The sequence below is a fragment of the Prionailurus bengalensis genome, chromosome B4 (assembly GCF_016509475.1).
Source record: "Prionailurus bengalensis isolate Pbe53 chromosome B4, Fcat_Pben_1.1_paternal_pri, whole genome shotgun sequence".
In the NCBI taxonomy this organism is placed as follows: Eukaryota; Metazoa; Chordata; class Mammalia; order Carnivora; family Felidae; genus Prionailurus; species Prionailurus bengalensis.
In genome coordinates this window covers 110,741,869-110,755,749 of record NC_057358.1, presented here as the reverse complement: position 1 = coordinate 110,755,749, position 13,881 = coordinate 110,741,869, and the positions used below count along the sequence as shown (strand labels likewise).

General features: G+C 38.1%; 1 protein-coding gene across 7 annotated transcripts in view; it reads left to right on the top strand.

Moving 5' to 3' along the window:
* Positions 1 to 13,881, top strand: part of KITLG (KIT ligand) — an 86,909-nt gene that overhangs the window by 37,016 nt on the left and 36,012 nt on the right. For all 7 annotated transcript variants that reach the window (XM_043561982.1, XM_043561980.1, XM_043561984.1 and 4 more), the window contains exon 3: positions 9,680 to 9,742. In XM_043561982.1, the coding sequence (XP_043417917.1) occupies positions 9,680 to 9,742 (63 nt within the window). The remainder of the gene's footprint in view (positions 1 to 9,679; positions 9,743 to 13,881) is intronic.

The window sequence follows — 13,881 nt, the reverse complement described above, 5'->3', positions numbered from 1 at the left end:
AAAAAGTATTCTCTGATGCAATACCTGAAGATATATCAACACACTTAATTCAAGGGGCTGGTGATCAAAGCAGTGCACCATTTTCCTGCTATCTTCCCTGCTAGATATTGGGTATAAAGATGTGGTAAGGAAAGTTGATTTTGTTTTTTAAAGAACATAGAGCATGGACCTATTCCTCAAGTTACTTGTTAATTTGTGATCCAAGAAACTACACTAAAAAGAAAATATATGCTTATATTCTAAATTTTATATCAACAGAAGGCACTCATTAAATGTTTGTTTAGTGAATGAAGACCTGATGAGTTTTGCTGTGATAAGCATCGTGATCACCTGTGGTGCTTATTAAAATTACAGGTATCTGGGCAGCACTCCAAAAAACTGATACAATGATCAGTCTGAGGAAGGGCTCCAGGCGTCTATATTTTAAAGAAATTTCTGAAAGATTTAAGAACTCCTGTCCTAGATGATCTGTTCAGTCAACATTTGGAAACCAAAGTGTCTTGATCCTAGTATGTCCCCATTCTTACTATGACTAGCTTTATCTGTGTTACGTGAATTTATATGGATGTCAGATTAATATGAGTCTCAAAAACATGCTTAAAGTAGTTCATAGCTGGGAAATTACAGTTCTCCTGGGGATGCTGGTATGACCGTGGAGCTGGGGATGAGCAATGGAGACCTGCAGTGGTCTTAAGGGGCAAATGTCAAGTATATTGGCAATGAATCAAAGTTGGAAGATGATTGTATATTTGACCATAGGCCACGCACGTCCGAGATTAACGTGGTATTCAAGGAAAATTACTAAGCATTATTACTTGCTAAGCGTTGAAGGAATACTACTCACTAAGCACTACTTCCTGTGAAATGTCAAACTAGTATTTTGAAGTGGCCTAAGTAGGTGTTATGAGCACCTTCCAGGATTTTCCATCCTTGTCTTTAAACATCTGCTTATTCTCCGTCTGTTACCTGTCAGGTGATACAATGAAAAATGGCAAGAAGCATTACTGAGAAAAGTACCTGGAAAAGGGATAACTTGTTAATGTTGACACTAAAATATAGTTCCTCACCCCAAGGGCAAATGTGAAATCCTAAGACTGAAAAAAGGTGTTTGTTTTGTTTTGTTTTGTTTTGTTTTGTTTTTAACCCCTTCCAGCAACTGACTTGGGAAATATTTTAATTTCAAGAGTTGATTTAGTGAAATTAGTGTGTTTACTTTGGATTAATGAAAGAAATCAAGTTAATAAAAACTTGGACTCAGATTACTCCTAACTAAGTACAGATTGACATGATTCACAGCCCATATTTCATAGAGTAGGAAGTAGAAAAATAATCCTTGACCTCAAAATGTTCATAATCTAGTTTGGGAGATAAATCATCTCCATAAAAATATGAATACATATCATTTATACCACAGTAATAAGACATGCATGGATGCCATTTAAAAGATTTCGTGGTAGGAACACCTGGCTGATTCAGTAGCGTGTGAGACTCTTGATCTGGGGGTTGTGAGTTCAAGCCCCATGTCGAGTATGGAGATTAGCTAAAAATAAAATCTAAATAGATATAATTTATTTTGTGATGTACCAACCTGTGCTGATATATTGGTTAAGGAATGGGTTTTGGAATTGGTGGTAGACCTGAATTTTTTTTTTATAAGTTTGTTTTGTTTATTTATTTAGAGTGTGTGTGTGTGTCAGAGTGAGCAAGGAGGGGAGGGGCAGAGAGAGAGCATCCCAAGCAGGCTTCATGCTGTCAGTGTGGAGCCCGACACTGGGCTCCATCTCAGGAATCGTGATATCATGACCTGAGCTAAAATCAAGAGTCAGCCCCTTAACCGACTGAGCCACCCAGACGCCCTGGTAGACCTGAATTTAAATCCCAGTTTTTTGACCTTAGATGAGTAACTAACTACCTTTCTAAATCTCAGTTTCTATTTCCCAATCTTGTCTTATAGATTAAATAAGAGAGAACGTATGTACAGATTTTTAAGTATAGTTATTGCCAGATAACTTCTTTGGGCCTCAGTTTCCTCATCAGTATTAAGATTAATAGTACTTCACAGAGTGATTTTTAAGGATTCAATCAGTTAGTAGAACAGTGTTAGGAACACAGCAAGCACCTGCTAAATATTAGCTATTAGTGGTAGCTATTAGCTATTAGTGGTAGTTGTGGTGTTGTGGGATCATAGGATACTGGAGCTGAAAGAGAACTTAAGAGATAATCTAGACAAACTGTTTCATAAATAAAGAAACTGAGACCCAGGAGCAGGGAAGCACAGCTCCTGGCCCCATTTACCAGTGATGTGCCTTCTACAACATTGATTTTCAAACTGGCTCCTAGAGCCTGCTCAGGCACTCTGCTTTTGTGTATCTGGACTCCCAAATAAGACTTGATTTGAAAAAAAAAAAAAGAATTGAGCTTCTGAAAAAAATGTTGGAAAGTCACTGCTGTAAACCAGCATTTGTAGGATATCATCTGAGAATCATTCAATCATACTTTCTTAGGGTACTTAATGAAAGTACAGCTATCAAAAAAAAGAATTGAGCTTCTGAAAAAAATGTTGGAAAGTCACTGCTGTAAACCAGCATTTGTAGGATATCATCTGAGAATCATTCAATCATACTTTCTTAGGGTACTTAATGAAAGTACAGCTATCAGAGCTCTACTGCAGAAATACGGAGTCTCAGCTGGTAGAGATGGGGTGTAGGAACGGTAATGTTGCCAAGTAGCAGCCTAGGTCATAGGGTGCCAGGACTGCTGAAGCCATAATACTTGTTAAGGTTGGGTTTTTTTCATCTTTGGGCAGGGGGAGAAAGTGTTCTCATCCTTACTGATGAATTTCACTAATTCAGACAGCAACATGAGTGACTTCAGAGTTGTATGGATACAGATAATCACAGCCTCACTCTAAAGTAGTGTGGGGCAGAGCATCTTGAAGTCAGGCATACTGGCTTGTTTAAGCGTCAGCTCTGCTGTTACTTTGCTGTGTGATCTTGGACAAATGAATCCGGGATTCAATTTCTGGATTTTAAAACAAGGAACAAGGACATGATCAGTAGTTCTGAGTCTAGGATTCATAAACTTCGAACTCTTACAAGTGGAGCTCCAGACTGTGCCTCTGTACGCTTTATGCACATTTCTGGGAACACGGTATATAGTTTTAATTTCCCAGAGAAGCCTGTGATACCCCTCCACCCAAAGAGAAGCACTACAAATCTTCTTGGAAGCCCTTTTCAGCTCTGCAATTCTTTCATTTCATAATGATACTTTGTGCGGTTGCACCTTTCAGAATAATTCAGTAATGCCTGGACTCCAGGAGGTTGCATGGAACAAGAGGTAATTGTTCTGCAAGCATAACCTTGGTATATTCTATTTGGGAGAAATAAAGTAGGTTGACAGTACCTTTTTACCTTTGCTCACAGTAATTTCTTTTGACTGAACTCATTTCTCACAGTCTCTAGCGATTCTGCCTCGGCATTAGGTGGCAACTTGCGCTGGGGCCCACCAACCTGAAGTCTGTTTGCTTGGGGTGATTCTCATGTCACAGAAGCACATGATTTACGACCTTAATGTCATTTTTTTTTTTTTAATTTCTTCTTGGATCCTTTGTGCTGTCCCTACAGTCCCTATGGTTTTCATTTGAAATCCTTCTGGCATGTTTGCTCAGCATAATAGTTCATCTATTTACAGAACATTTTGCTTTGTTTCTAAAAAATGTTGCAAGACTTGTTTTAAATGGCAAACTCAGACCTACCTAAAGAAAAGGTCAAGTGTCTGGGAAGAGGATGAATCAAACTTTAAAAACTTGTATCTGTGGGATAATTAGGCTACAGCTTTTAACAGTTGTGTTAATATAAAGAGGCATACAAATATTGAAATAGTTCAAATTAGTTTCTCCTTTTGTTCTTCCTACTGTTTCTTTTCTCTTTCATTTGCGATCATGGTGTTCTTCCATTTGGGGGTATTTGATTAAATGTGACCATGTTGCTTTTTAAAATCCTATTTATTTTAAAATATCTTTTGAATAATGTTTAAGGCAGGCTGCAGTCCCAGCCCCATCTTATAAAGGTGAAATTACTCTGTCTTTCAAGGTCAGTTTACAAATCAGTGTAATAGAATTAAAACACAGGAATTTATGGTTTTCCTGGTCTTGCGATAGGCACTTATTTTAACATAATAGGAGTTCAGCATAATGGGACATCATAAAATATCTTAGATAAATTTCACTTCGGACAGTTTTGAATAATTCTGATTTTTATTCTTCAAATGCAGAGTTCTTCAAATAGAATTCTCACCACATAGGTTTTTGTTTTTTTGGAGCTTTGAAAAACAATGGTTTGACAACTGGATAGTTTTTAAATTTTATTAGTTTTCTATATTTAGCATTTTAATTTCTTCTGTGGTCAGTAGAAATCTTCTTTTCCATTTAAAACTAAATTTTGGACTTTCAGTATTCAAAGGACAGAAGTATATTAGAAATAATATTTGTAAAACTAACAAGTATGTGGCCTGCTATATTACCAAGCATGTCCAACTTACTGTGAAGAAAAAAAAAATATTTTTTCCTTTGTAGGATGACCCACTTAGGTACTATGTCTCCTACTCCTTGACTTTTTAAAGCAGTAGTTACTGTGTGAGTATCCAGGTATCATGCAAAGCACATTGTCCCCTTTAATCATTGCAACCCTAGGAAGTAATTATTTTTACCCCCTGTTTATTGATTAGGAAGCTGAGACCTAGTGATAAGTGACCTGATCATCCTTATCTGGAAATAGGAAGCTGAGTGGAGAGGTTTGAACCTGTAACTGTTTCTGGAACACAAGAACCTAGTTAATAATGTATGATGTCTTAATTTAAGCTGTAAATGTCAATAAACTGAGGGTTGATTGGGGGGGGGGGGTGAAAGGGAGGGGAAAGTGGGTGATTAGCATTGAGGAGGGTACCTGTTGGGATGAGCACTGGGTGTTGTATGGAAACCAATTTGACAATAAATTTCATATTAAAAATAAAAATAAATTTTAAAAAAAGATGTAAATGTCAACTGCAGTTTTAAGAACTATCATTGTAACCTCTTGAATTTTACTTCCTAAGTAGTAGTCACATGATGAGGGAGTGAATATAATCTAGATGTTCTTTTAATCTCTCTCTCTTTCTCTCTCGTTTTTGGTTTCGGAGGGAGAAGAGTCTTCTAACTTTTAGGTATTCTTCACTGAGAAACGATGACTCAGAAAAGTCTTGTAAAATTGCCATCTTAACTTTGTTTTAGTTGCTAATTGAGTTATTATCAAAAAACAAATACCTGTGAAAACCGAAGACAGTTGTCCTGGTGAATTAGATTGTTAGTATTAACAGGAGATGACTTACAAGGGAAAATTTAAAAAGCAAAAAGCTTCCTCCTGTGTTATTTCTGAAAACCAGCATTACACTAAGCTGTACATGTAGGCTGTAATATTTAAATATGAGCATAAATTTTTCCCCCCTCTACAGGAGCAGCTCTTTAACTTCTCTGGGTCTGAAACTCTGGAAACTGTGGACTCTTTTCCCAGAGGCTTTGTTATGTGCAACATTTTATGTACAGTGTCAAGGGAACCATGAGTTACCACTCCTGTATTTTGATTGTTGCCTTGAACTTGGGGAGAACAATGGAGAAAAGTATGTGTCTCAGCAAAGACATTTAAGAAGCCACTATTTCATAAGACTTAGAGACCTCAACGACATTTGAATTATGAGTTCCAAAGATTTTAGATTAGCGATCTAGAGAGGGCATTAAATGTTCTAACCTTGAGTTCTTTTTCTCCTGAGTCCAAACACCTTTAGGGCCTGCTATGCAGCCAGTGACAATTTGGCATAAAAAAACTTTCTCTTGGCTGAGTTTTCAGGATTTCTGCATGCTGCCCCTTATGCATTTTTTTCTTTGTTCTTCCCAGTGTCACTGAGTATGATCAGTCCTCAAGACATCCAAAAAATACAGCCAAAGGGGCCCATCTAGTAGAGTGGGCCCATCATAAAGTGACTTGTGTTGCTGTTTTATGCATTTTACAATCTGGCATAGTACTGACATCCTCATACTCCAAATCACAAAGCTCACTGGGATAATTTGGCGTTCAGTAAAATTTTTAATCAGTTAAGTTCCATTTCATTATTTTATATTTTGCCCTGAACTTATTTTAGAAACTAGAATAGATTTGTTTTCAGAATCTACAGTTTTGATTACTTATCTGTTTGACCCTACCAACGGGCTACTTCCCTAGATTCTAAGCCTCGTTCCTGGGTTTTTGCTTTTTGTTTTGTTTTGTTTTCAGCTTCCAGTCTCTACAGGCATATTTAATACATGTTGAACACTTTCCTAGTGGTCTTCTAAACTGTTCCTGGTCTCTCTTCTGTCCTTGCTGTAATCCATCCTTGCAGACCAATCTTTCTGAATTTACTATCCCATCCCTCCCTGCTTAGACATTTAATGCAGCACCACTTCTTCTGTGAGAAAGTTAGATCAGACTCAATTTTCAGTAACTAGTTTGTTCCCTTTATTTTAGAGACAAATAGAGGTTCTATAGAGAAGAAACGATGTGTCTAAGGAAGAAGTGACTTGCTGTAGGGTTCTGGTAAAACGTGTCTTACCAAACCTCACTGTCTTCTAGTGGGCTGCCTTCACCCAACACTCAAGTGCTTCTCTCATGTGGCTTTTCTGGCATATTTCCTACCTCTTACCTGCTGGAGCTTGATTTATCTGTCCACGATTTCCCAAACACACCTTGTGCTTTCCCATTTCTTTGTCTTTGCATACGACCTCTCCTCTAGGTAGGAGAAAATTGAGGCTAAAGTAGATTAAGGAACTTGCCCAAGATCTCTGAGTTACCAGGCTGAGGGCCTGGATCCAACCCGAACAGTGTATTCCCAGCACCTGTGCAGTGAGTCCTACATCAGACTAACTCAAAGGAACATCTAAACTCCGGGCCCAAGGCTCCCTCTATACTGTCACACTTCCTATAATGATCCATGTATATCAAGCTGAATTTATCACAAGGTTATCTGTGCTGAGTGCTCTTTAACACACTCTTGTGTGCTTGGAAAGTAATACAGTAACTCATGAAGCAACCATAAGAATCTACAACTTGACTCCCTAAGTTCTCCCTAAGTTCTCTTCCAAATATAATTGGAAAGGAACCAATGTAAGCTGAGAAAATAATAAAGGGAGACTGCCCTATAGATGACTTACTGAGCCCAGCACGTGGGGCCAGGTTTGTATCCTTCCTGCATCTGGAACTCTTGAGCTCTGCTACCTGGAGACACCAATTAACCCCTCTGGGCCTCCATGTCTTCATCTATAAAATAGACATAATAATATATGTCTCATGAAGTTGTGGCAGACTGTACATGAAAATTTGTTATGGATTATGAAGCATTTTTAGAAATACTATTACTTTTCATCCTATCAGAAATTAAATATCAGCAAATCAGTTTAATGCGAATTTATTATTATATACCCCTTCCCCCCAAGTAATAAGGTATAGAGATTTCAGTCTGTTGGTCAGAGAACTTCTTGTAAGGTTTCTTTGACTTCTTTGAACCAATTTATGTATATAAATTAATAATGAAATTAATTGACCATATCCCTTATATTTCTTCTTGCTTGTTAGGAGAATGTATATATATACTCAGGTCCTAAATTTGCTGAATACGAATTCTGTCAATTTTATAAAGATGGATAGAAATAGATAATGTAAATTATCCTGAAGAAGGGGCTAGCAGGTTGTGTTCGGAACACCTGCCATTTCTTGTCCAGTTTTTCCATCTGGAATGGCTTTCATTTACAAGGTTGGCTCATAACATAATAGAATGTTGTTGCTTAGTCTAATTCCAGTTTTTACACATGTGGAAGTGTCCACTGTTTCTTTGCCAGCAGGGCTTACATAAAATGACTGGGTAATTTTGCCTTTCAAACATGGGGATGAAGATCCAAAAGACAAAAGAAATCATGGAAGCGTGGGGAGAAATTTGAGAGGAAGAACGTACCCAGGACAAATGTGCAGATAGTAGATGAAATGTGTAGTAGAACAAAGAGGCAAGGGAGGCACTGCTGTCCAAGATCTGAGTTCTAGTTCTGGTCCATACTCCTCACGTCGTAGCTGTGGGACCTCTTTGAGCCTCAAGTTCTCCGTCTGTTAAATAGAGATAATGTGTCACAGGGATCGGAAGACTAGATGTGATGAGGCAACAGAAACCCTTCATGAGCACAGTGCCTGGCACATACTACATATTCAGAAAAGGCTAGGCTCCAGACTAAGGTGAGTGTAAGATGAGTAAGATGTACCCTTGGAGGTAGAATGGTGGTAAGCACGAGGGAGCAGTCGCTCCCTTGGCTCCCTTCTGACTACTTATGCCTGTGCCTAGATTCTTTTCTCACCAAATTTTTCTCAGATTCTAGAAGCTATTGGCATGGCCAGGAAGAAACATACAGATTGTGTTACGGGAGACTTGTCGGAGGTGACCCAGTCCAGCAAACGTGAGCAAGATCCTAGCTTAATGTGGGGAAGAGCAAAGTTTTGGGATGTATTGAAGACGTAATAGTGCAAAACCACACTTTTCCACCATATGTTGTCTTAAGACTCCATGGTCTGAATCAGTTGTTGGCTGTATTCAGCTGGAAATGGTAATAGTGGTGGCATGACCGAGCTAGTACTGTTTGTAGGAAAGGAGATCAGGGAATCTAGAACTCTAAGACACCAGGATATATATTCTAGAAGTCAGTTGCCAATATATCTCTCAGTAAAGAATCTAGATTGTGTTTATGATGTGTTTGGCACATTCAGTTAGTTCGTACATTGACTATTTGGGCATGGGTACTTTTATCTCCATTTTATAGATGAGAGAAACCAAAGTACAGAATTTAGCTTTGGTTCCAGATCAGGTGTTTGGTCAACATATGCCACAATGACCGATAAAAATGTGTTAGATATTTTTTAAAAGCCTGTGAAAGAAGCTAGGTAAACATTTGAGACCTTTCTTAAGTCCTGGGGAAGCAGATTAAGCTCTCTCACAGAACTGAATCTTTACAAGTTAGGTTAGAAAGCACTTGGATCTCATAAGTAGTAGTTCTTTGGAAGTTTCACTGACATTTTTTTCTAGGATCAATAAATTCTCAAACTTGCATCAAAGTCATCTAGAGAATTTGTTAAGTAAGATTCAGTAGGTCTGATGTGGTCTGAGAAGTTACATCTCTAGCAGGTTCCCTGGTGATGTTGACACATCGCTTTGAAAACCACTGGCAAAAGAACCCAAAACAAAGAAGACACATCATATTATTGATTCTTTGGTGAGACAGTAGGAAACTAGTCCTGGGAGGGAATTCCAAGGCCACAGGTAAAAATTGAAATTTAGAGGTTTCCAAAATTCAATGGATTATACTTAGTCACTCATTATTGAATTTGGAGTCCAAAAGACTTGTATTGTCACTTTCTTTTTTTTTTTCTTTTTCTTTTTTTTGAGAGTGCCTGTGATTACAAAGGGAAATCAAGAAAGGAAAATCACTATGTAAATATTGAAATTCAGTGGTAACTTAACAACGATATGACACGTGTGTATGTTTTCCTCCAAACCATTAAAAATAATGATTAATTGATATATATGAATTTTCTCATGGATTTTTTTTCCTTCTTTGTTTTTCTTCTGGTCTCTGTAGGTGGCAAATCTTCCAAAAGACTATAAGATAGCCCTCAAATATGTCCCCGGGATGGATGTTTTGGTATGTAAACGGTACATTTCTGTGTTTCTTTTTCAGAGCTGACAAAAGAGATGAGAACATTCTATTAAGACAGGAAATTATCTGCCATTTAGGAGTTTACTGATTGTTAGTATTTGAAGAAGGTATTTTTGGAATTTGACTTGTACAGTTTTGTTTTTGGCTTTTTTTTTTTTTTTTTTTTTTTTTTTTTTTAGCAAGCAAGAGCAGAGGAGGGCCAAAGAGAGAGAATCCCAAGCAGGCTCTGTGCTGTCAGCAGAGAGCCCAGTGTGGGGCTCAAACCCGTGAACCATGAGATCATGACCTGAGCTGAAATCAAGAGTTGGGCACTCGACTGACTGAGCCACCCAGGCGCTCCATAAATATGTATTTTTAATGAAACATTATAAATACTACCATGCTTCTTTCCTATCTCCAGTGGTCCCCACTTTGTCTCGTACAGGCAATTTGACTCTTAGGAACAAGTATTTTGAGCTGGAATCTTTCATTCTACCATGTGTTTTCAAGTCATGGCCTGAAGAGTTGTGTTGAGTGCAACGGTGCATAGTAACTCTGCCTGCTCTTTCATATTTACGGCAAACTATGCACCCAGAAGATACTGTATTTTTTGCATATTTTCATATTTATGTTAATTACACTGTAGTACATATACCACTTTGCAACTTGCTTATATTTTGTGACATGCCTTTGACCTATAATGTGCCGATCCACGATGATTCATTTTAACTACTGGATTGTGTTCCTTGACTTAATTTAAAATCGTTTGGGTTACTCTGCAAGTAAACATCTTTCCACGATTTATGAAATGCTTATTATAAATCCACCCTGTGCAAGTTGTCTTAGGCTTTGAATACTTTTTGTGGCTTAGTCAATCAAAATGATGACCATTTTAAGTGTGTTACATCACTAAGTGCTTGTGCTTAAAAAGTCATTCAAAGACTATAAGGTTATTTTCAAGAGAATGTCAAAGGCCAATTTTCATTAAGCAAGTAAACATTTTAGCACGAGCTATCTAAAGTTCCTTAGAACTCCTTAGAATGTGTTTCTTCATGTTGAACCAGATACCCTCAAGTTTAGGTTAGTGTCTGTTCCACTGAATTAGGGGGAGTTCTCTTCAAATAGGAATGTAAAATCATAGCAGCTTGAAAGTTAATTCATCTATTCAGTCGATCACTCAGGCAGCAGGTACAGTATTTGTTAGGAAAAGTTCTGGAGCCAGCCCTTTGGCAGACATTTTAAGGAACAAACACATCAATTAGCTTTATGTGCAAAAAATTTAATAACTAGGTGAGGGGGACTATCTGGCGTTTTCATAATGCTTTTTTTTTTTTAACTTTCATGATGATTTCACATATTTATTTCTTTGGATGGTTAGAAAAACCCTTCAAGGAAGGCAAGACAGCTTCTGTGATTTGTATGGGTTCTTGTTTTACAAATGACACACTGAGGTTTATAAGCATTTTGCCCAGGGTTGTCCAACTAAAAAGTGACAGTCTTAAAAAGAAACCTCTAGGGGCGCCTGGGTGGCGCAGTTGGTTAAGCGTCCGACTTCAGCCAGGTATCATAGCAAGGGAGGGTGTTCTGAGTGAAACATGTAAGTAATAAAGGTGCACCCTGCTCCTGGCAGAAGCATTTAGGTCTGTGATTGCCAAACTCAAAGAAATCATGCAGCTTTTCACGTTAAATTGAAAATAACAAAATAGATTACTTTGTGCTGATAAAATCCTAGGTTGTGCTCAGTCACACATTTTAGTATGGGCTTTGGTAGCAAGAGCCAAACTTGCAAAAATAAAGCTGATTCATTGCCACATTTTTTTTTTCTTGTTTCTGTAATTGAGAAAAGTCCACTATTATTTGATCTTGGCACACCGTCCTGGCACAACTGGAGAAACTTTGTTCTTGGCTACCACAGTTGGCAAGAAAAATAAGCTCGTGCATAAGGCTTTGGGTGGAAACGGGGTCTTACACTTTGTTTTACCTTTATTTTAAAATGTTAGTTTCTGCCAAGACCAGAGGAGTTTCCCAGAGGAGAGGCCAGTGATTATTTGTCAGTGGTCAGAGACCCAGCTGCGTTATTTTTTGTCTTTAAACAATAAAGGGTGGAGTAGGAATCAGAATGAGCACCAGAAAGATTCTCTGGGGCCACGGCAATAAAATTCCCTCTTGAAGCACCGGGCAGAAGGTGGCTCTAGAATAGAATACGCTTTATTGTTGTAGTTTTGCTTTAAAATTCTGCTAAGTACTCCTGAAAATGGTGGGGGGAGGGGAGGTACTTTTCTAAGGGACCTCTTAGAAAATTACCTAGCAGTTTCCTTCTCACAAATAGCAGGGTGCTACCAGCCAGTTGGTATTTAAACCTGATGATAATCACCAATTCTGTCTTAAGCTCTTGAAACTGTAATATTGCCAGACTGTTAGGATTTTAAGTCACTAACCTTAAAAATCCTAAACATTTCTGATCCTTTCATTTACCAGTGACGTTATTGCAGAAAGACCAAAAATTGGATTGCTGAATTTGTGCCACACATCTGCTGTTATCCCAACGTTTATAAAACGATATATATTATGACTTGCTTATGGTATTTGAGTAAAAAGAAGATTTATCCATTTTTAATTATAGATTTATCATCTTTAACTTTTTATTTGGAAATAATTCCAAACTTACAGAAAAGTTGTGAGTATTCCAAAAACACTCACAAACTCTTTAATGCATATTCGTCTACTTTTAACATTTTGCCTCATTTACTAAAGTAAATGTGCAAGCGTGTGTGTTATTGTTTTTCTGAACTCATTGAATCACTTGTATATATAAGGGATGTTTACCGCTACATACTTCAGTGTGTGTTTCCTAAGTAAAGGCTCTTCTCCTTTGTAGCCACAGTATGGTTGTCAACTTCAATAAATTTAGCAATAACTAAAATACTTAAATCTATTGGCTGTATCTTTTTAGTATTTTCCTCTAGTACAAGATCCAGTCTAGGATAATGGCTTGCATTTTTACATCAGGTGTGAGACGGCCAAATGTCTCCCAAAGATGTCCCATGCTGTGACCATATCACCTTACATGTAAAAAGGGATTTTGCAGATATAATTAAATGCCCCATCTCTAAGTCCTTAAGCTATCTGAAATTATCCAGATTGTTCTATTCTAATCACGTGAATCCTTATATGAGGGAGGCAGAAGTATCAGAGCCAGAGAGAGTGATTAGAAGATGTTACACTATTGGCTTTGAAGATGGGGAAGGGGCCATGGGCCAAGGGACACGCAGGTGGTGGCCTCTAAAGGCTGAAAAGGGCAAGGACAATAATTCTCCTGAAGAGCCCCTTTGAATAAACCAGCCCACGTGCACACCTTGATTTGAGCCTAAACAGCCTGGAGTTGGATCTGACCTCAACAATTGTAACATCATAAATTTGAACTGTTTTAAGCCCACCAGTCTGCTTTAAGAGTTCCTCAGCCTTTCTTTTGTCTTTATGACACTGAGATTTTTGAGTAACACAACCCTCCTCTTTAAGTAAAACGTGTGTCTCTGAGACACTTGATTGGTGTTTCTTGATGACTGTTACATTTAGGTTATGTGTTCCAAGCCATGAATGCTATATAAGTGATGAAACATCCTCAGGTTATCATACCCAGAGGCACACAGTGTCCATCTTCCCCCTTCATGGTGCTGTTTGGATCACCTGAGTAAGGTGTTATACTGTTTCTGTGTGTTTACTCATGAGCAACTCAGAAGCAATATTTGGGGAGATGTTTTAAGACCATGTACGGTTCTTCATCAAAGTTTATCCCATAAATTGAGTATGTATTGACGATTCTTACCTGAACCAGTCTTTGCCACATCAGTTTCTATTTCCAAAGGCAGGGTTAAACAAAGAAGCCCTTGGCAATATGTAACAATAAGCCTGCAGGCCACCTTCCCTTTAGCGCCTTCACCCTCGTGTCCAGGATTCCCATTCTCAATTCTCCCCACCTTTCTGTACCCGGCCCTGCGGCCTCTGGGCTCTTCCCATCTCCCTCGCCATTTCAGGACTTCTCATTTGAGGTTTTGACTCTTCTTGAGTAGACAGAGTAATTAAAAAAAACAAACACACCTGATTATTTTACCCCTCCTTCTTCATACACTTTGATGTCTGTGTGC